This window comes from Amphiprion ocellaris, chromosome 16, assembly GCF_022539595.1.
Source record: "Amphiprion ocellaris isolate individual 3 ecotype Okinawa chromosome 16, ASM2253959v1, whole genome shotgun sequence".
Taxonomy (NCBI): domain Eukaryota; kingdom Metazoa; phylum Chordata; class Actinopteri; family Pomacentridae; genus Amphiprion; species Amphiprion ocellaris.
The window spans coordinates 22358088-22382139 of record NC_072781.1 but is presented as its reverse complement, the minus strand read 5'-3'; the positions used below and the strand labels follow the sequence as shown (position 1 = coordinate 22382139).

The 24052-nt window shown below is 39.1% G+C and overlaps 1 protein-coding gene across 10 annotated transcripts in view; it reads right to left on the bottom strand.

The window, feature by feature from the left end:
- birc6 (baculoviral IAP repeat containing 6) overlaps nt 1-24052 on the bottom strand; it is a 134677-nt gene that overhangs the window by 2532 nt on the left and 108093 nt on the right. For all 10 annotated transcript variants that reach the window (XM_023296605.3, XM_023296620.3, XM_035942151.2 and 7 more), the window contains exons 68-72: nt 22648-22865; nt 20874-21035; nt 16838-16915; nt 14162-14350; nt 3002-3136 (exon numbers count right to left, since the gene is read on the bottom strand). In XM_023296605.3, the coding sequence (XP_023152373.2) occupies nt 3002-3136; nt 14162-14350; nt 16838-16915; nt 20874-21035; nt 22648-22865 (782 nt within the window). The remainder of the gene's footprint in view (nt 1-3001; nt 3137-14161; nt 14351-16837; nt 16916-20873; nt 21036-22647; nt 22866-24052) is intronic.

Here is a 24052-nt window from a genome sequence, read left to right as displayed (position 1 = left end):
TTTGAATCTGCTCCCATGTAAGCTACATCTCTGCTATACAATTTAAACATTTTCGCTACACTGCTTAAGAACTCAAGAGATAAACTAGGCTGCTTGTTGTTATTTACAGACAGGATCCATTGTGTTTATTTACTGGCAGAGAGGGAAGAGATGAAACTCTCTGAGGTTGTGTGGGGGGGTTAGTGTGTTTCAATGTGTGTGTGTGTTTGGAGCTCGAGTGTGAGGGGAGTTGGCTGGGGACAGAAATTAAGGTGGCCTGTCAAGGGCCGCTGTCCCCTGCAGCCAATTCACTGTTTATTAGTGGGTCATACACTGTTTACGTGCACTGAAGTAACCTGCTGCCTGTCGGCCCTCTCTGTGAAGCCTCATTTTGTGTTTGCAACTTCCAGTTTATAGAATTTGAAATTTCCAGCACCATATTGTGGACCATATTATAGAAAGCACAGCAGCATGATCCCCACACAGAAGAAGGAGAAACTGCCAAGATGAACTAGGCAAAAACTGACAATGAAAGAATGAAAGATGGAAACAAATCACCAATAAATTAAGACAAATCAAAATCCAAGTATTAACATGATGTGTTTGGTAAAACAGTCTGAGGCCAGAGGGCTGTACTACGAAGAGAGATGAGGTATGCTGAGCCTCTAAGAGTTTTCTGTATCATGTAGGTGTCTCTTTTACCCTGCTACATCTCCATGGTAACTGATGCTGTGGAGCTAACCTGGTTCGGAGCAGGTTATGTTCAGAGTCTAGGATTTAAATCAGATACAAGAAGCATCTCCCTTTAAATAAATCGCTTCCTAAATATTCTTTATGAGTGATACAGATTCTCAGCAGAGGGAATATGTTCTACCTGCAACCCTGTTGATTTCTACGTTACTAAAACCACTGAATGAAGCCGTGTAGTTACAGTATCACACACTGTATGGATCGTGTTGCCATGTGAACCTACGTGTATTTACTTGGTGATGTCAAAATCAGAAAAATATGTTATGTTTGTCCTGATTTGCTGCTCAGTCCTTTTACTCTGCTTCTATCTGCTTCAATTCTATTGGTTTTTATTACCGATTTTAGTAACATTAAATTGACTTTGATTTGGTGAAAAATGTTACATCCTGTATTATGGGACAGTGTCAGATCTAAATGTACTTCAGTACAACATCATGTTCAAATATATGAAGCTTAAACTGTAAAAGCTTTATTGTGCAGTTGTCTGGTATCAACCATCAGCTGCGTGGATCAGTGAAATAAATATATTGACACGTTTAACAGTTTTCTACCAGCATTGCTGTCCTGCATCATTTCCAATAACAGCATTTTTTTTACCGTCATTCATTTTATGTTCCTCTTTGTTCTCCATGAAAACAACCTGTTGGCTGAAGCAGCTGCACATGATGAAGATGAAGAGTTACATGATGCATTATACATCCTATTTTATGTGAAAGCGCATAGAGTTTGAAGCAAAAAGTCTGAGTAAACAAAGACAGTTGAGAACCACCTTCACGGTAACTCTGACTGAGGTTTAGTTTACGCTGAGCAGACTGACACAAAGAAAGCCTGGATATGCCAAACTGGCTTCATAGTACAGCCCTCTCCACTACAATGTGTGAGTTTGCGGTTGTTGAGGTAACTTCAGGTTTAAGTTTGGGTTTTCAGAGCTGTGATGGTAGTTTGCTTCTTACAGCTATGGTAACTTCTAACCTGCTTCTAACCTGCTTCAAGATAAAACATCAATGTGATTAAAAACGATACCGTCTGGTCAATCTGTTGTCTTGGAAAAAAGAATCACCATGGATGACTCCATGCAGCTGTACAGATAGTGAGAGGATCTCTGAGGCAGACACAAACTAAACTCCTTTCTTTCCCTGTGAGTTAAAGGTTAGAAGATTCTAAGCATGGGGAACTGCAGTCCTCCTTTTTTTGTCTTCCTATTGACTACATTTTAAAACAATATATATACGTTTTGTAGTGGCATAAAAATAAAAAACACTAAAGCACCAATAAAAACAGGCTACATCATAGAAATTAATTTATTGGAATCTACAGTTGTAATTTCAGTCAGGTCTACTCATGCCTCAATGATGGAGAACTGATATTGATAAGCTGATTAAATCACACATTTACAGTCTGCCGTTTTTGCCAGTTCTTTCTGACTGCTTTTAGCTTCTCATATATCTTTAAATTCCTCACACTGGGGCAGGATTATATTTTGTTGTTTTTGTGAGAAATACGTAGCTCTACACTGAACCATGTTTGTGACTGTTTTTTTGGTGCCAACATCGACCTTTAATGTGAATGTGCTGATAGTAGATTTAGAAACCTGACAACCAGCTTTGTGTGATCACTGAATGTGACTGAGGTTGTTAGGTTGAGTGAAAAATGGTATTGTAAAATAATTGCTTTTATGTATATATCACCATAACATGCTGGCAGTAGAGATACCTTTAATTATACAGGGGAGTTTACTGGAATCTGGCAACATCAGAACCATGATGGTGAGATACTATATGACTGAAATAACTGCCATTGTGTTTCACTCGAGTATTCACAAACAATCGTCTATTTCGAGAGAAGGCAAACTAGGAATGTGATTACATTAACATATCACTGCAGAGATAAAGATGTTTATCTATGTGATGATTGCACTGCATACATATCCACCTATCTAGACAGTAAGACATATATGCAATAGCAAGTTTATGAGTAACTCAAACCACAGTAATGCCTGTAGACATGAACAGTGCTGTGTAGATTGTAGCTATGATTAAAATCTGATTTGGGATGAAAATTTTAAACTATTTTCTTAACCAGTTGTTGGTTACATTCACAAGATCCATCAATAATGTCTTAAAATTTCCTAATTTGTCTGCAGTGCTGAACAAACCAGGGTATTTTTCCAACTTGAAACTAGATCCAAATCAGAGCTGGTTATCTGAACTCTTGCTGACTCAACTGACTGGCTGTGCAGTCTCCCTCCATTCAGCAGGTGAGATGACATTACCTTTAGTGCAGCAGCATGATGGGACATGGTGCGGCCGACCCTCTTGTCGCTGCTGTACTGCTGGATGTCGGCGATCCACTCCTCACACTGAGACATGATCTCTGTTCTCTTCAGGTAGAAGTGTTTGTGGATCACCTGTAAACAGACATCATCACGAGTTTCAGCCACAACAGAATAAATCCTGTGCATAGTAAAAGACTACGGTTCACAAAAACAAGTCTTTAATCAGCAAAAAAAAAAAAAAAAAAGAAAAGAAAAAGTGTATGAGTGAATCATACTTAAACGCTAACAATGGGTTCCCCGGTAGCTCAACTGGTTGAGTGGGCGACCTATAAACAGAGGCTACAGTCTGACCCAACGCAATAACAACATTTTTTTAATTTAGTCAAATCATTCTGCTTGTCCTGAGATGTTATAACTGCAGCAGTCAGCGGTTGCATCATGGAAACAAACTGGCATTTAGAGGGTTAAAATCCTGAAAATAGATTATTATTTGGTAATGTTGGTAAATAATGTCATTAAATTCCTTTTTTTTGGCTGGCGAGGACATCTTTGTCTTTAAGGTTCAGAGTGTGTTTTTGACACTGCATAAAAAAATAATCATGTTAAAATAATAAAGTTACAATAGATAACTGCAAGTGATGGAAATGATGGGAAAGGCCATTTGTTATGTATTAACATTTGAAACAGCTGAAAGTGACAGACACATTTTTCAAACATTTTTCAAACAAAGTCATGAGAAAAAGTAGAAATATATAACAGTGGAAATGTCCAGTTTTTGTCAGGTGGTATCATGAATTCCATCTCAACCAGAGTGACTTAACCATCACACTAACCTGCAGTTTGAAATCAAATGGAATATGATGGGTGGTGTTGAAAAACAGTTACTTGACTAAATATGACAGAAATAGTAGGAAACCACTGTAATAAAGAACATGCCAATGAGAACAACTTCTCTCTTCATCTCTACATCACTGAGGGGCTGTTTATTCTCAAGGATGCTTAAGTCAATCTCTGACATCATTTGTGCAACACTCTGCCCAATGGATGATGTCAATCATCTCCACCCAAGTCCCCCACTTCCCTGCCCCTCCAGTCGACTTCCTAGCAACAGTCGCCAGGGCCAGGCCATCAGTATGCAGCGAGCACCGTGGTGGATGTGTCTGTAGCTGCTGCTCTGAGGGTGGAGGGAGGGAATTTGTTATTATGGTGTCTGCTGACTTGCTGTTTACCAGGAGAAGAGAGGTAAAGAGGCAGCTGAGAGGGTTTGGGGACTACTTTGATCGCTCTCTTCTTTCTGTATCTCCCTCTGCTCTCCCAATCTTCATTCCATCTCCTCCTCCACTCAATTGTTCCTCCTACCCAACCCCCCGAACCCACTCCCCCAGCTGCTTCAGTTACATCCAGTGAAGTGGGGCAACGGTACCCAGCAAAGAGGGAATGTTTCAAGGTCACATGTGTGGTAAGCATGAAGAAAGCGTCTGCTACTTGACGACTTCGCCCATATATAAGCCATGATGTGAAACATTATGACAGAAGCACATGATTGAAATAATGCATGGATATGATCTCATATGTGTTGTTTTTTTAAAGAGGGCATTTTCCCTGGGGCTGCATGTGGCTTGGGCTAGCAAACGTTTGATTTTTGGTATCTGGACATAGCCATTGATCACAGCGTGGAAGGAAACTCTATATGCAAACCACCGGTGATAATGAAACATACGAGGGACTACAGCGTCTTGACAAATGACCTTTCAGGAAATGCATGTCTTTAGACATGCACATACACAGGTTCCTGGTGAAATGCAAACAGGAGCACATTCAGCTCATATGTGCAATCAGAGACAAGTTCCTCTGATAGAAAGCCAGCTACTCAGTGACCTTTGAGGTAATGCTGTCCACTCATTATTCCACAGGGCAACCACGGGAGGAAGAAGAGCAGAAGAATAGATGTGTGGAAATGCTCGACACGTGAAGGGTCAAGGGCGAGAGTGAATCATGCAGCCAATCAAAAGTTCCTTATTCTTGGTTCTCTGTATTCCGTCAGTAATATTCCAAGGCCTCTGGTACATGCCCTACTAACTCTGACCGCGGCCCTGAACCACTCCCAGACTGCAGCATAAATATTTCCAATGCTCACCATCCACACAAGCTTTCACAACCCAAAGGTAGAACACCAGCAAAGTAAAACAGGCTTACACTGCTAATTCAACCATGACTCATTTTCAGACACTTGTTGTTTACCTGGTACCGTAATATGTTGCATCTTTGAAACAGCTTAGTTTCAAAGACCAGGTGCAATTATGATGAGGTGAAATCTAAATCTAAATTTAAAGCCAAAATAGTCCAGCAGGAACTATTATATAATGATACCATAACATTCTCACGTTGACAATCAAAGTGTATTATTTTCATGGTACAGACTGATATACCTCAGTACTGTGGAGTTTCAAAAAAATGAACTACCACCCAGTAGTGATGTACAGCATAGTTTCATCAGCATCAAGAAACAAGGGCCTCTTAAGTGATGAACGGTTCTATATTGGTGACAAGACTGTAAGTTTCCAGTCAAGCTAGTATCTTTTTGAGACCGCAATTGTTCTGCATGCTAACTACAATGCTCATTACTACAATGTTAGCATGGTGATGTTTACCTTAGTCTGCATCTTATTTTAAAAAGTTAGCATATTGATAGAAAACACTGCTCAGGCTGAAATGTCAGTAGTATTATCTGTGTTTGGTCATACACCAAAAACTGACCAATCTTGCCATAGCATGGCTAAAAAAACTGATTCCTATATTGGAACTATAAGTAACCTATCATTCTCTTAAGCCACACAATTAGCTCACTACCAACAGTACATGTCCAGCAGTTTCATGTAAAAAGCTCGCTATCTCAGGGCTTTAGAGAAAGTTTTCTGTTTAGCACAACAAATTGAGCAAGGTCGATAGGTAGCATACTGAACATCAGCTTAATGACAGATACCACAATTTGCCGATGGTATCCACCCATCCATTATCTATGCACCGCTTAATCCTCATTAGGGTCATATGGGGGCTGTATTCTATCCCAGCTGACTTAGGGTAAAGGCAGGGGACATCCTGGACAGGCAACCAGTCTATCACAGAGCTACATATAGAGACAAACAATCACACTCACACCCACAGACAATTAAAATTACCAATTAACCTCACCGTCACATTTTGCTGCGTGTGTGTCAGAGTTGCAATGTGACACTGTATGTAATGAATGAAAGGCTTGTGTGTGACTCAAAGTGTTTACTACTCAGCAATTCTGCAGCTGTGGAAGGTTCACGGAGTGTAGCTCTCAATCCACACGAGCACGGCCTCCAGATGTCAGCACAAGAATATATAGAAGGGGATTCAACCTCCAATGCTACTCGTGCAGCACGATCTGTCATACACCCCGCTATTCTTAACCACTATGAATCCAATCGTCGAGCTCACGGCACGGAACCTCATGCTGTGAGGCTGAAAGGAGGGACAGTGCTGGGGATTTTTGCCTGAGATGATGTGGAGCTAGTTAAGGATGTCACCTGTCAGCGGCTCTGGAGGCCTTTTCACAATTCAGTGTAGATGTGAATATGATGACGCTGCCATTGCTCTCACTCAAACATACGTAAAACCTGCGGGTGGGACTCTCCTCCGATGTCACAATTACGTTAGGTCCTGATAGCTGCCGTTTGATTCAAAAGAATAGCTGATCCAATGAAGAAAGAAGGGCACAATATTTTGGCTCTTACTCTAGTCCACTGTGTGCAAAACCACTGACTCCTGTCCTCTGCCTGCAGAGCTGCTAATGAAACATAAGTGACAGAGGAGCTAACTGGTTATGATTAGGTTATTGTCTGACTAACACAAAAAGTAAAGAAAGGTGTGTGAGAGAGCATATTGCATTTGTATTTGTGTCATTAACTGCATTTACTTTAAGGCACCAAAAGCATCTTACAGTGTTATTTTAGTATGAAAATAAAGTAAGCAAGTGTCATTTGTTAATGCTGGACTTCAGTGCTCCACCAATGTTTGTCTGCTATTGATGATGTGCAAAGTGTACACAAAATACCTCACTACCATTTCACAATGTTCCCTTAAAGTTGAGTTTCACCTTTTTCAAATTTGCCTGTTGCTTTTGTGAATCCTTTCCTTTAAACATGCATATTTACTCTTGTTCGTTCTTTCTGTCTCACACAAACTCACACAATGATCCATATTTTAACATGCGACCCATTGTTCTTAATTCCACCTGACAATCTGCTGCTGCATAATTCAAGCCTGTGCTCTATTCTCTAGCTCTGCCTCCAAAAATGGTATGTTGTAACATTGGTCTCTCAACACACTCGTACCAAAAATAAATGCTGTCTGTGCCATTATATCCCACTAATCCTTCGCTCACATGATCAGAATAACAACAGAGCCATAATCAGCAAGAACCTATGGAACTGTGCATGAGTGCATGGGAGTCTTACTATCATACCCCTCTCTACATCCACCTTTCTCTCTACTAACTGACAAATAAAGACCAAATCCCAAAAAAGAATTTTGAAAACATACAGAATTTTGCTATTTGTCTATGTGTAAGGCAATGAGTGCAGGAATCTGTGAGGTCCAAAGTGTGAGGAAAAAATAAAAAATGTGGATTTTAGTGTTGCTAGAAAAACCAGAAAAAAACTCAACTAAAAGTCTACATTTTTCAGTACTTCTCACAATTGAATGTCCACTTACTGGCATCTTTTAAGAGCATCAAATGGAGCTTAAGGTGTTCACTTGTGATCTTGTAAAAGCAGAAGTGCCAAGAAAAAAAGTTTCAATATCTTTATGACAACTGCACATTGGTTGAACAATCCAGAGCAAAGTAGTAAGTGGACACTGAGTCAAGATTGTTCAGTCAAACAGCTCAATACAATATATCACGTTTTGTGCACAGGAAACAGAGCTGTACTCAAATTACGGTGAAGTGAGAGACAAGGTGGTCAACATTGTGTCATGCAGAACCAACAGGCAGCATGTTTTCATTTCAGATCAGAGGGAATGAGGCTGAATGAGGATGACCTTTGGAAATTGGAAATGAAGAAAAAAAAACAATGGAAAAATTGAAAGTTGAAGCTCTGGTGGAAGGCAGTGAGTGGATCTTTAGTTGAAATTGCTCAGTCAACTGCTGTTTCCAAGGACAAGAACATGAGCTTTTCTGAGGTCCTTACAGGGAGAGAGGCTAATGTAAAGTTCTAAGTTCTAAGAGGTTCTAGAAGAAAGGACATGAGGTCATTGAAATATGAGTTTATTGCCTGGGGTACATTATAAATAGTAAGATCCTGGTCCTGGCTGAGTGACAAAAACAATGTTCATATGGTAAGATGAGTATAATGTCTGGACATTTACACTTAAAACTGCTGGCTGTGGAACTGCATTAATGTCACAGTGGAAATGTACAGCAGATTAGAGGAAATTTTCACAACCAACCAAATCAGGTGGTAGCAGAAAATGTAATCCTAGTAGAATTTTTTTTTTTTTACAGGGGCCCTGGCTGCACTACTACTGAATCCCATGCTGAGCTCATATGGTCATCAACGTCTTTCTGTGATAAGGAAGCAGCAGTGCTGAAAATGAGGTGGTCAAAATGAATGATAAATGTAAGAAGTTGACTCAGTCAGTCAGGAACACAAGCTGCTGGCCATAGACGGCTATCAATCAGGTCACTTTGCAAGAAAATTTCACAGTATGGCTCAGGTACTTTTTTTCTCTGGTTACCAAATCAAGCAATCACGTAGTACAAACATACTCTATAAATGAAAAACAAAGCTATTATTTTAATACCTAAAATAAAAACACTGACCTTTCTAAAGTATGGGATTAGAACAGTGGAGCTGTTGCCAGGTAAGAGTCTGCTACTCATCAAGAGAACCCTGCTGGAACAGCAAAGGTTGATACGAAGGCTTCTGATGAAGCTGAACAGCAAAATCAGACAGCTGCAAGAAGACAGAGGCCAACTAGTTCACATGGAGGGCATCTGCTAGAACAAGCTGAGCTACTCAATTGATTTTCAGTCATTCTGGAAGACAGACACCAAAGACCTACAGGGACAGTGTTCGGAAAACATACATAAAAAATGCGTTGGGATTTAAAACAAAAGCAGCGCTATGAGTCAAGGAACAGAGATGTGACAGATGTGGTGCATATCTGTGCTCAACCACAAAGATGGGTCATTGTGAGGATGACTCTCACTCCCACTCATAAAAGTGCCACATTTCTGTCAGGATTCAAAGTGCTACAGACTCATGAGGAGTGACACAGTGTGCTTAGCCAAATAAGAGACGTGACAGAATCTGTCTCAAGATGCATCAGCTGAGCTGCAGCAGGAAGCACAGCGTCAGCTGACATTGCTGCATCTTCAGCACCAAGAACAGCAGATGTAAGTCAAAACGCTGTATGTTCAACAAGCAATGCATACCTTCTGTTTGACGGGTCACCACTGTACTGTGTGTGAGTCCTTTAGCACTTGGGTGCTGTGGGTGGACATTAGAGTAGAGTCTAAGCAAATGGATGACAAAGGAAAAATCTACATGATGTCTCTTAATACAATGCATACAATGCTGGGCCTCCACATGCTGTCAGAGCAGTTGCAGTGCATCTTGGCATTGCTTCTCTTAGTTTCTGGGACTCTGCTGGAGGGAAAGACTACCTTCCTTTCATAAGATATTCCATCATTTGGTGTTTTGGTGATTGTGGTAGAGGCACTGTCTAACATATAAAAATCCAAAATCTCCCACAGGATGAGACTAATATGTACAATTAGGTGATTAACATCTTATCATGCTCTGTGGGATTTATTAAAATGCTGAGCAGGCTCAGATGTGTTTTTTCAGTCAGTCGGGTTTACCTGTCTGTAGGAGTGTTGCATAATGTACCAATACTGGAAAAGTGTTGCAATACTCTGCCATTAAAAACTACATTCTGCCACATTTTCTTAGTCTGAGTACTTAAAGAATGGCAGTGCTTTAATAGACACTGTATTTCCTCTGAGCTGCGTTGATGTGGGACAGTGGGGCAGTAAGTGAGGAAATCAACTGCTTTTTTCTTCTCTCATAAAAACACTGCAGCACTGTACCAAATTGCTGGCTGGCCACCGATTGTCGACAAAGTAGACACACTTAGGTCCATGTCCTCAAACACAAGTGAAACAAGTGTGCTTTACATTATGAAATAGACTTTTATCACTATTCGAGTTTGACAGGAAAATTAAGGGCAGACATTAACGATTTGCTTAATCTTTTTAGCTAACTTACCAATGTGGTCAGTGAGCAAATTTAGCATTCACACCAGTAATGCTGCTAAAAATCAGGAGTTCACAAGTATGGAGATCAACACAAGCTGTAATAAATGCATTCCTGAAGAAAGGATGAGGCTAAATTGTATATTAAAGTATAGCTGCACTTATCTCTACAAGGAAACAAAATGTCAGAATATATTCTCCTTTTCCAGAGTGTAAGCTGATCTGTTCCAACCACACAGTGTTTGGAATAGCGTCCCTATATTCCAAGCATCATATCCCAATTTTCCTAACTGGAATTCTGAATGGATGGGTGGTTTTATTCCTTTGGGAATCAAGAGAAAGAAAGACCTGACTGTTGTATTACTTTCATTGGTTAAAAAAAAATCCCACAACAAACCTTTTTTCATGCTATGTGATGATTTAGGTTTTTGTTGATGAACTGCCTATGCATTTCAACATTAAAATATATTGAGGAAGGTATTGTACTGAAATCATAATTTTGATAATGTGACAACACTAGTTTGTATTTTGTGGTGAATGACTGCTGGAGCATTTACATTTTTGCAGCCTGGTTCCTAAATTCTCCAAACAGGTCTGGTGATGCTCTCATTGAAAACTGTGTCCTCATCTTGGAGAAACTATCAATCAAGCACCATCTTACTCCATAGAAAGCCTGCTAACCTGCTCCATTCATGGAAAAATAACAGAAATGTGAATATAGGGACAGGCATGGATGGGCTCATTGCAGCTATTTGGGCTATAAGTCGATTTACAGAAATAATGTCGACTCATATTTCCATATCTACTGTCACAAAAAACAGTAGCTGTTCTGGGTAATCACTACTGCAGCTCATTTGTCGATGAAAATGACTCCTACATTCACCTAATGGCTCTCTACTGACTGGTGATGGCAAAACTAAATGAAACAACACACAATGTCAGACTGAGTTCATCAAGTAAAATGCAGTGGCAAATGAGTCAGATCATCATGCTAAGCCATTAGCGAACTTGCACGACATGACATTCCTTTTATCATACCACTTAGCACTGTCTCTGTGGAATCCATCCGTTTCATGACCAGTGTGAATCTAACACATTATCAGTCTAAGCAAATATTAAAGTGCTAGCTTGAGAACTGGTGCCAACGAGGCAAACTGTGCCCTTTGCCAATATAAACTTCACTCTGTAAATAGTTTTACATCACCACCATATTTAATTGTCTGTAAAAATTACACCTAGATCAAGCCTGAACAAAATGTGATCACTATACCAAAAGGCTTCAGCGTGAACATATTAGAACATATAGTTTGAGATGTTCTTCTCATATTGCTTGTCCAGTTTCACTCAGACCAAAGCATTTCAGAAAATGTAGGGAAAAAAGAAAAAAAAAAAACAAAAACGATTAAATGAAGTTTTCTTATGGTTTTCAGCAAGAGAAGTATGACTACTAAATCCACATTGTTCATGGCTCGCTGTTTTCCTCTCTGTGTCGATGTTTGTCTCAGCCGAGGACTTAAAGGTGCTAAAAGGCCAGTGGTGAGAAAAGCACATGGGAGTATCTCACCAAGCTTAATTGAATTTCTATGTGTGTATGTGTGAGATTGCTCAGCCGGGTGGCATTGCCAAGTCCTGCTATGTCCTCTTAATATCTTTCGGTTCAATGGTCCATTTCACTGACTAGCTGGGTGATGTCATGGACCCAGTTTTCTTTAATCCAAGCATTGCCTGCTGTGCAAAGGCCAAAGAGACATACAATATTTCACCTTCAGATCCCACAGGAATACATGCAGCTATGGATGCACGCAGACGTTACTGTGGCTCATACAAATAATTCAACTCAGATGATTTTACACATACCCTGAACAAATCTGAAAATCTGCAACATTTCTGATAACCTGTGGCTGTGAAAATCATGTCGGCTTTTATTTTTGTCAAAGAGATTTCACTGCTGTGTGGTTTTGCAGTGCAGATTTCTAAGACCAAGCTCGTAAAAATACATTTAGAGACATAATGCTCATCTTGATGGCCTACCAAGCACAATCAAGTTTCAGTCTTTCCAGGGTGAGCGTGGATACATTAAAATGGTACAAAACGCTAAAAGGTGAGAAGAACAAACCGAAAAATGTAGCCCACTGCAACATGCTTTCAGATAGAAGACTTGCATGGGATTTATAGCTCAGGGACTGAACAATATGCAGTGTATTACAGACACTTGTAAATGCTCTCGGATGTATAGTTGTGGCAGCTGAACACTAAGGTAATGTAGCCCACATGAAGGCTGAATGATCAGTCTTAGTATTATTATTATTTTTATAGAAAGTGCAATTTTTAATAGCAACTACCACTAAACTTGTTTGATATCAAGTTACCTAAAACAACTTTAAAAAGCCACCTAGGAGGAACTGAATGACAAGAAACTGGATTATTTGATTGGATTTTTATTATGGGTTAAAAAAAGTTTTTATTATGTTATTATTATTATTATTATTATTATTATTATTATTATTATTATTATTATTATTATTATTATTATTATTATTATTATTATTATTATTATTAATAACTATAATATTTTTCCCACAATAGTTCAGCCTAAGACTAAACTTAGAATTTGATGGCTTTCGAAAGTGAGCTGTAAACCCCCAAACCAAGCTTCAAACGATCCCTTTGCATGACATCTCACTGTTTTCATGTTATGCTACAGTCCATGCCTTCCTCATTTTGTCCCATCAAGGTGACTGGATCACTTTGCTTTCCGTCTGTTCACCTCTTCTCTCAGCCTCATTTTCTTCTCCAAAGTGCTCCTTTCTCAGTACCTCTTTTCTGACATTTCTGAGTGAGTCTGCTCTGGATGAGCAGACTGAATGATTGTTATCTTCCTTGACACTATCCGTCTCACCATGGGCCATTTAAAGGATCAAAAGAAATCAAAAACTGTGAGGAGGAGAGGGCCAAGTTAACCTCCACATAATGTCATCCAGCAAGGAATAAGTAGGTGCGGAGTGTATTTTAAACAGCCCTCAGGGAGGCTTTTGCTTAATGGTTTGATTCTTAAATACTGGGGTAAATGTCAAGAAGGGCAGAGGTATGTAGCTAATATACTATGAGGATAATTCTGTATTCCATTTGGACTTTGTATTGAAGGTAGAGATAAAAAGAAAAACCGATACAAACTTTAAGATATATAAAATGATGCGTCTGCAAAGCACCAAAAGTGGGAAACTGAACAAAATCTGGATTAATGCCGTTTGTCTGTAGTGAAGGTGTCAGTTCATGCTTGGGCTCTGAAACGTAACCCAAACCCTTAAAGACTAACGGGCTGGATGTGGCCAAATCAGTATGTGTACTGCAGGTTTAGACTGGGTGTCATGCCAATTCATTAGAATATTAAATGTTATCATTAAGCGTGCATTTCAGTAACAAATCACATACATACTGACAATTTTGTATGATTATTATTTTTGTCCACATTCAAAGAGTAGTGTCCAAAGTAAGACAGCCTGTGCTGAGTTGATCCAGAAACTACAGGTGAGTGGTGACTATGAGCTATTATGACTATTTAAAAGTTATATACACATATGTGTCCTATTTATGACACAGTCTCAGAGGACATCAGTCTAGAACACAATCAATTTCAGGTTAACATCAGACACGAGAGTAGGCATCTTCGGCACAGGTGTAAAAATGTTAACCGTCAGTGTAAATATGTCCATACTTGTAGTTAAGTGGTCATAATGGAGCAGAGTGACTTGCCAGTTTTGGTAGTGTTTCACAAACATACAAAGATTTAAAAACAGTGAGTGATGGTAGAACTAGGTTTAAGTTATAACAAACACTGTTCAGATGAATATTTGTGAAACAGTGATTCCTACCTCTTTGAAGCATGGTGACGGGTTACGCATCTGTTCCAGCATGGCCCACTTGACAGTGGCCTGCCGGATGTTTCCATCATACTCCCGGGAACTCTGGGTGCCACTAGGAGTGCCCCGTGAGCGCTCATACCCAGGCTCATTGAAGTAAGGTTCAGCCACCAGGATGAGGGACTGCACCGACACTAGCACCTATAGCAAATGAAAGGAGAAGCAGGGAGAAATGAAATGATGTGATTAATATATCCAGGATTCCCACTGCAGATCAAACAGAACATTCCAGTGGATTCTTAATGACAAAAAGGTAGCATTGTGTACTTTTTAGAAGAGCTGGGACAACAACATTCATATGCAATTTAAGTTTTCTACTAGTTATGTACAATCCTGATCTATTCATAGCTTGACATCCCCTCAATGCCCTCAACATCTACAGCCTCTAAAATTATCTTGGCAGTGGACACTTAGAAGAGAGTCTGACAAAAGCAAGGAATATTTTGGCCTCATAAAGATACATCCTCAATATATCTTTGTTAACAGTTCGATTAATGCTTTGGCCTGTCTCAAGGAGACTAAGAACGTCCTCCTGCGTCGCTCTGTCTGTTCCAAGTCACTACATTACCAACAATGACAATGTTGAATTTGGAGGCCTGCCTGCTGGCCCCAGTCACACTGGAGCTGGATGAACTTGAAAAGCTTGATCAAGTGGATACCAATGACCTTCAACTGACACTGTATGCATGTCTTAAACTGGGTTGCCTGATTTTACAGCTGATTTCTACCCTGGTTGATGACCACTTGATTCTAGCCCACTTCCCTTTCTTCTATTCACCAACCTCCTTATTTTCCATTATTGATCTGCAGCACGGTAACTGGAATGATAATCAATGGAGACATCTCTATGCACTCTTCAACCCTGCAAATGAGGGAATTATATAAAAAAGAGCAGAGATCCTTTTTCAAGGGCTCTAGCTTGCTTGTTGTTGGATCAATACATATGAAAAATTAATGCAAGAGTGTGCATGGAAAACAACCAAATAATGATGCGGGTGTGTGGCAACATGCTGTTTTTAACAAACTTGTGTATATATTCACAAGGCTGTATGGCATTTTGGATATTCAGTAGTCTCTTAATGCTATAGGGCTATTCCAATTCAATTCAATTCAAAAGTTTTTCTATTTTGTCACCTTAGATGTTTAATTTATTTATTTTTAAAGTATTAAAGATATTCCAATAATATATGTCTTCTTAATGGTCATACGGATATAAATGATCTGTTTCATGAATATGTTACCTTTCATTATGGGAATATAGGTTATTTGAATATGTGTTGTTTTGTACAGAAGCAGACATTTGGATATGGGTGACTTCAGGTGAAATAAGGGTTGTGCAAGTAAATAAGTGTTTGCAGTGCAACCTGCATTACACCAGCTGACACAGCTTAAATCTGCTGTACTTTTCCACTTTGTTTTGCATTTAAATCAGGAAGCACAATGATTTGTTCATCAACATGTCCATTACCTTGCATTTGGTTTTTGCAAGAAACCATAAATAAAAAGACCATATTTTAAGTTCTAGGTATTTCAGGTGTTCCTTTACAGTCAATTTTAAATAAAAATCCTAAGTCCTTACATAAACAATTACAACTTTGATACAGTTAAAAAGGTAGAGTTTTAGGACTATAATGGCGATTGGAATAGAATTCAGTCTTTAATAAGCAGCTTAACTTCACCACGACAAAATACAGCATAAGGAATTTAATGACTTTATTTGAAGAAATTGAAAAAGTAATCTTCAAACATTGTCAGCATTACACTATTCACATAAGATTCTTTATAGAAATCATTAAGATGTTTCTGTGCTGAGCAGCCCACTTTTTAAATTTGTTTTCATTCTGAAGCATTTTAACACATTTTCAGCTACATGAAACCGCCTACGGCCTTAAAATGGCATAGGTATCTACAAAAGTAAGAAAGCAAATATTAGCTGAATATTTTAATAATTTTGAGCCATGGATGTCTAATTTCTTGGACAAAAGCAACTCAAGATTTGTCACTATGTGTTTTTTTTCCACAACTGAGTGGCTGTATCACACACACACAAAAAATTCTCAGCTTCATTTCAGAGCATGATGGTTTAGTGCGATTGAATCTCAATGAGGCATCTTTACCTGTTTAGCCTAGCACAAATAAAAATTAAATACAAGTTAAGTGCATTGGGCAAGAAGAAAATGAAAATAAAAATAAATGAGAATTCAACAGATTTCATCTGGTATAACACTACAAGTGGACTGCCAGCATAGAATGTGATACAGTACTAGATCAAGTCTAAAAACAGATGGTTTGGGGGCTAAACGTGCAATTGAAGCCAAGTGATTCTGACTTCAAGATGAGTGATGTGTGTAAGCAGGCATAACCTAGAGGTTCAAATGATAGTGGCTTGTGTTTGGTTTGATTAGCACCCACACACTGTCACCAACACATAAAAAATAAATAAAAATAACTACTTTAAAAAGAATCCTTCATGTCAGCTGTCGAGACACTGAGCCTATTAATACAGAGCTCCTGGTAGTGTAATGACAGGGCAGTGATAAACTGCAGTCTGCGACACAAAGACTCACAATAACTGTCCTGCTGATCCATTCAGACAGATGACTCTGTTTTGATGGATCTCCATCTCACCTGTAAAAAGCTTGAGGTCTGTGGGTTCCATTTCTCTTCTGGTCTCCCATGCCATGTGTTGAGGATACTTAAACAAACCTGATTAACAAAACACATGCACAAAGACACACACAGAAGAAAAAACATTCATGAATCAATATCAGTAGAATGGAATATACACCGATCAGGCATACCATTATGGCCACTGACAGATAAAGTGAATAACACTGATTATCTCTTCATCATGGCACCTGTTAGTGGGTTGGATATATTAGGCAGCAAGTGAACATTCCTCAAACTTGATGTGTTAGAAGCAGGAAAAATGGTCAAGCGTAAGGATATGAGCCAGTTTGACAAGGGCCAAATTGTGATGGCTAGATGACTGGGTCAGAGTATCTCTAGAACTGCAGCTCTTGTGGGGAGTTCCTGGTCTGCAGTGGTCAGCATCTATCAGAAGTGGTCAAAGGAAGGAACAGTGGTGAACTGGCAACATGGTCAGCGGTGGCCAAGGTTCATTGATGGACGTGGGGAGTGAAGGCTGGCCCTTGTGGTCAGATCCAACAAACGAGCTACTGTTGCTCAAATTGCTGAAGAAGTTAGTGCTGGTTCTGACAGAAAGGTGTCAGAATGCACAGTGCATCCCAGTTTGTTGCGTATGGGAGTGCATAGCCATAGACAAGTCAGGGTGTCCATGCTGACCCCTGTGCACCACCGAAAGTGCCAACAATGGGCACATGAGCATCAAAACTGAACTACAGAGCAATGGAAGAAGGTGGCCTAGTTTGATAAATCACGTTTTCTTTTACATCACGTGGATGGCCAGGTGAGTGTGCGTCGCTTACCTGGTGAACACACGGCACCAGGATGCACTATGGAAAGAAGGCAAGCCGGTGGAGGCAGTGTGATGCTTTGGGCAATATTCTGCTGGGAATCCTTGGGCTGTGCCATCCATGTGGATGTTACTTTGACACGTACCACCTACTTAAGTATTGTTGCAGACCATGTGCGCCCTTTCATGGAAATGATATTCCCTGATAGCTGTAGCCTCTTTCAGCAGGACAATACACTGTGCCACAAAGCAAAAATGGTTCAGGAATGGTTTGAGGAGCACAACAAAGAGTTTGAGGTGTTGACTTGGCCTCCAAATTCGCCAGATCTCAATCCAATCTAGCATCTGTGGGATGTGCTGTACAAACAAGTCCGATCCATGGAAGCCCCACCACATAGCTTCCAGGACTTAAAGGATCTGCTGCTAACAGATACCACAACACATCTTCAGGGGTCTAGTGGAGTCCATACCTTGATGGGTCAGGGCTGTTTTGGCAGCAATAGGGGGACCAACACAATATCAGGCAGGTGGTCATAATGCTATGTCTGATCAGTGTACACCACAAACAGCCACTTTTCAGCCTTTCATAGTCATTAAATTGGTGCCAGACACAGGTTGAGATCATGCAGGAAAAATATCTTTGTGCAACTTATGTTTTGATGTACAATCACACTTCACAATTCCATGAATTGGAAGCATTAACTAACTATTTACAGCAGCTTATCTAGCACAAGGATCCATGAAGTCAGCATACTGTGCTGTTATATTCACATGAAATATTTCCTGCATGTAACTTCTTGTACAAAGCACAAATTCTGTGTAGGATGGACCAAATTAAATATATTATGTAAATATGTTGAGTTTTAAAGTTTTTTTTTGGTACATTTCCTTATTTGTGTCTTTTCACTAAACTGAAATTAGCCTCCTGATATGGTAGTGGCATGTTTTCATCTAATTCTACAAGAGAATGTCAATAAACAAAAATTCCTACATACGTACACTACCAGTCAAAAGTTTGGACACACCTTCTCAATCAATATTTTTATTTAATTGTATTATGTTCTACATTGTAGATTATTACTGAAGATTAACTTTTTTGCTAACAAGATACTTCCATAGGTATTCTTTCATAGATTTAATGTCTTAAGTATTAATCTACAATATATAAAATAATTAAATAAAAAACATTGAATGAGAAGGTGCATCCAAGCGTTTGACAGGTAGTGTATATATTTAACTATTTTTTAATACTGACACTATTCTTGAATGAGGGAACAGCAAAATGTGTAGTCTGTCAGCAAGATTATTTAGTCAGGAGAATAATTAATTTGTCCAAGAAATGAGCAACTCAGTAAATGTTGCCTACAATTCAAGTATTTGAAAAACATTTGCCATGCATCCAATGGCATGTACAAAGTGGTTAAGAATTTGATTGTAGTTCATTGATATTTTAAAGAGTTCCACGATATGCATCTAAAAACCTAAAAAAAAAGTATATATTTGTCTGTTTTTAAAATCAATCAACCTTCACTTTCTTCCATTTAACCATCCTTCCATCACTCATTAGTGTGCTGAATGGTGGCTTTCTTCTCTTTGGCTGTACTTCTGATGTATGAAGCCCCAGGAATTTCTTATAGCAGCTGTCTGGGCCCATTATAGAAATACTTGTGGACTGTCAGCAGCTGCCTAATGAGGTGCAGCTGATGGGGTGAACTTTAACACCTTGAACCCAACTATTCAATGGAATGAAGCCAGGCCAACAGTGGAAGAGCTCTACATATTCTAGCATGTCTAGTGGAAGCCTTGAGGGATGCCCACTTCCAAATGTCAAGTTTAAATAAAAACTGGAGAAGAAACTCTTCAGACATACTGGGTTAATTTGACACTATAAATCCTATATCAGGTGCTGGACAGACTGCCAGTTATTTTTCAACCCTACTCACTATGCAGTTAGTGGAGATGTAAGAGCCGCATTGCAAGTCAACGCTCTCAACCCTAGGCTTCATTTTACAGATTCTCACTCTCTTTGTAGAAAATACATGACTTAACCTGGCATGTCATACTGTGATTGTCAGAACGCTACACTCGACAGTAGTGCTAATTTTAGAAATTTTAATTGATTTGAAATTGTCTGCGTTTTTACCACAAATAGGTTTACATGAATAGACAGGTAATACTGTCTGTGTCCAGGGATCAAAGAACCATGTTGATGAGACATTCTCGGCCTTAGTACTATCAAGCAAGAGGTACTTGGAAAATCTGAAAAGTCCATCTACATTAGCTATTACTGTATGAAGTGTACCCATGAATGGAAAGGAAACAATCACCCTTTGGTAGTGAGGAAATGATTATGGGAGAAAGACTGAAAGTTGTTAGGATCAACTTTCTATGACACCAGATGATTTATGGACGCCTATATCAGATGTAAGGCAAACATACAAATGATTAAAGTTGTTAATAATAATAATAAAAAACTTCAAATTAACATTCCATTTTCTATTTGTGTGAATACAACACATGGAAACAATAAAATAAAGCCTAAGCTTGCTAATACAAACAGACAAAGCAACTTTAGCCAGAAACCAAAGAAACAGATTGCAGTCCTTCAACTGGCACATTTCAGCCAATCAGATTCTTTCCCATGCAATTTTCAATAGATTGGCAGATTTCAGAAAGAGGCCCTTGGGAGCCTTTGGGAAAAGTGCCATAATTAAAATGTTTTATTTGATTAAAGCTAAATTCCAGAAAAACTTTGAATTCCAAAAAAATGTTTGGAGAGTGACTTTAGAGGTTGATTATTGAATTTCACTGTAATGACTGCAAGGTTATACGATGTTAGGTTATGGCGATTTTGTCAGTTAATTAGTAGTTTTAATTTTAGTGGTAAATAAATAAACATTTTTAAATATGAAAATTAAAAACAGATTGACATACTGGCATATGCAATGCACATGGACATGAAAAGAGAAAACCGAGTTTGATGCCGAAGATTTAAAATGCATATTCAAGGAATATCAAAATGCTGTCAAAATGAAATCATCCTCATACTGGCAGACGCAGACTTCCAGATAGATATACCATCAAAGTCATGCTGATTTCAGCAGTATGTAGCATATATGTATCATACTGTTTCAGATTTAAAACGGTAAAAATAATAAATCCTCAATTACATTTAGATTAACTTTACTAAATGACTTACAGTCACAGACTATACATTTTTCAACTCACTTTGCCATCGTTGTAGAGGTTAGGGTTAAAGCGCACACTGTGTCCACCGGTGGTCTCCAGGTTGACCAGTGGAGGTGAGTTGGGATAATCTTGGGGAAAATAAACATCAAACTCGAAGCAGCCGTTGGCGTACGGGGTGTCAGCTGGACCTGTGATGAGAACCTATAAACACATACAGAGAAATGCTTGAACACAAACAACCCAAGAAAAGGTAGCGATTAATCATACACTGACAGAGGGTTAATTAAGGAAAGGTGGATGCACTGATAACAGTAAATTTGGTACAAACAAAGGCCAAATGGCAAAAATATTAATGGAGAAATGGTGTGGACCCTCTTTCAGGCTCTTCTACAACCCCAATAATGTAATTAAAAAACGAGCTAAGTGTGAAATGAGCACAGAGAAGAGACCAGTTCCATCTATAGCACCCGTGGCATTTGTGGCAAATTCCAATTTATTTTCTCACTAAATGAGATTAGTTTGTGTTTATAAACAAATAACATAAATCAGCAGTAATGCCTCTAATACCAGTGAGTTTCCATTTACAGGACAGGTTTCGAGGATATACGATTGAAGAACTAGCTGCAGTAAAGCACTTTGTTCACATGCATTGGGAAATCAAACCTGAAGGATGAACAGTAAGCAAACATGGATATTGTGTATCTAATGCAGATTTCCTAGCGTCATGCCTTGAATAGAAATTTCCAAGGTAGCTCACTATGCAACTCCATTTCCAACACTGACTTGCAAATTCCAAAAAAATCCAGCAGTAGCGGTTTGCGGGCTAATGAGATAACAGCTAGCTCACAAGCAACAGCAGATCACCAACCAGTCCTGCAAGTAGTCTCAACATCAACAAGTGACCTGGATCAGACTTGAAATGAGAACTTAAAAACATTCCTACTGAACACAGTCTAGCACATCTGCACAGCTGATATTAGCGGTAAGCATAGAGGGATTACTCGAGCTACATAGGACACATTCCAGGATACAGTGTGACTGTGATTTTCTTTCAGAAAAATGACAACATTCTGTCCTTCGTAAAAACCACCACATTGGTCATAAACAGTGTTGTCAGTTGTTTTGGAGGGCACTGACTTTCATTTGCACATTTCATTGCAAGTCTATTTTCAAAGTTAATTTCAGTTGTTGTGACAAGACTATTAGTTTGTGACCACAGTGATTTCAAAATATATGACAGTATATATTAGGTTTGTTGTTGTCTTTCGTGCTCATGTATTTCCACTTTTTGTAGGTGTTATAGCAATGCAGTTACATGGATGTTGGCATGTAGCAGTGTGCTAATGGTTTCTACTTTCATACCAACTGTGTTGTTGGTATGTTGCTTTCTTAATTTAGAATGTTCTTCGGCCAAAATCCAGTTCAACAGATGAGGATTTTGACATTTAGCAAAAGAGACTTTACCATTAATCAACTTGTGGGTTGAGCGCCATTTTTAAAATGTCACAGGGGAAATGAGTAAGAGCTGTCGATGACCAGTCATATGGTCGAAACATCAGACACAGAAACACAGATTTCCTGATGGAAGTGCAGTGTTGGCTTATTTTCAAAGTAGTGGATTCGGCGTGTCACACGGAACATCCCATACAAACCAAGCAGTTTAACCAAACACAATATCACTCTTACAGTTCACAACAAAAGGCAAAACAGACATCAGAACCAACTCTGAATGCCTAAGTGTTATTATCAACTCAAAAGTAAACAGCAGTACTGGACCTAATATAGTTGATGAGGACTTGAAGCGGTACATTACCTTCATGATGTCCAGTCTCTCCTCATCACAACGGACAAAGACGCTGGAGGAAGATGACAGAGGCAGAGATGTGGACAGGGTGACAGCCTCCTGGGCGAGGCGGCGAGATCTGGCTGCGCTGTTTGTATCGCTGGCATTCTTAACCTGAGACATGTAGTGGTAGTTAACCTTGAACATCAGCTTGCCATCCTCATCCTCTGAGACCATTTCAAAAGTGTCTGCATGGAGAGGAAACAAGAGCAAGGAAATTCAGAGTATGAGGGGAGAATTCCAACATCCAATCATACATTTAAACCCATCTTTACTGCAACATAATGACAATTCAATAAAAGTATTGATAAAAGCCAGAAGGGACATTGAGCAGTTATAGTATGCTGTCTAGCACACTTTTTCTTAAAACTATAGCTTTAAAAGCGAAGCTCAAAGTGTGTTAGTGCGTCAGTTATTGCAAAATGCAATGTTGCTTCAAAATTTAGGATCATCTCTCAATTAGGCTGACGTTATACTTTCTGAGGACATGAGGATCTGCATGGCGTAAGTCTTGACAACTCCCCAAGTCCCTCCGCACACATCTGCATGTAGCCCATATCTGTCTGTGTGTGACCGACAGCACAAGGGCAATAGTGCACCTGCTTGGCAGCAGTGTGGATGTGCACTTACTGTGCTACCAACTACTGCATGTATGGGCCAGTGCATGTATGGAACAGAGTGTTTAAAAGGGGCATTTGTGGACAAGCAATGTAGTACACTAACAACAGCTACACATCCATATGTGTCCATAGCTTATCCTGTGCACAACTGCACCAGAGTATGATCAAGGGATTAATCGTGTTATTGCCACAGTGCTGTGTCAGTGCTAGACAATAGTCTGGCTGCACCTCATTATCATTCTGCTATTAGGGAGGGACAATAGAACATGCAACAGACATGCATGTTGGCACTAAGTTGTCAGTCAGTTCTTGTTAAAAATAAAAACATGCTATTTTTTTCTGCTGTATGCTTAAAGCAAAAAAAAAAAAACAAAAAAAAATATATTCCACCTGTTAGCTTTAATTAATATATCAATTATATAATATAATGCATCTATTTCATTAGGAAGGTACGTAAGAGAGGGAAGGGCACATCCAGCCGGTACAAAAACAGACTCCTGCATACTGTCTAACCTTCAATTTATTCATGCAAAGTTTTGATACTGGAGAGGTCCTAGCACCAAAACATTGCAATAATACATTTATGATTAATAAAGAAAAAAATTTAAAATGTTTTCAGGTATGTAGAAAGATTTTTTTGGGCAAAGAGCTAAAATAAGCATACACTTACTGTTAACTAGTGCCTGCAACTTAGTCTGTTAGTTTGGGTTAACAAAAAGTATGTTTCTGTAATAAACATTGGAAGCTTAATCCCT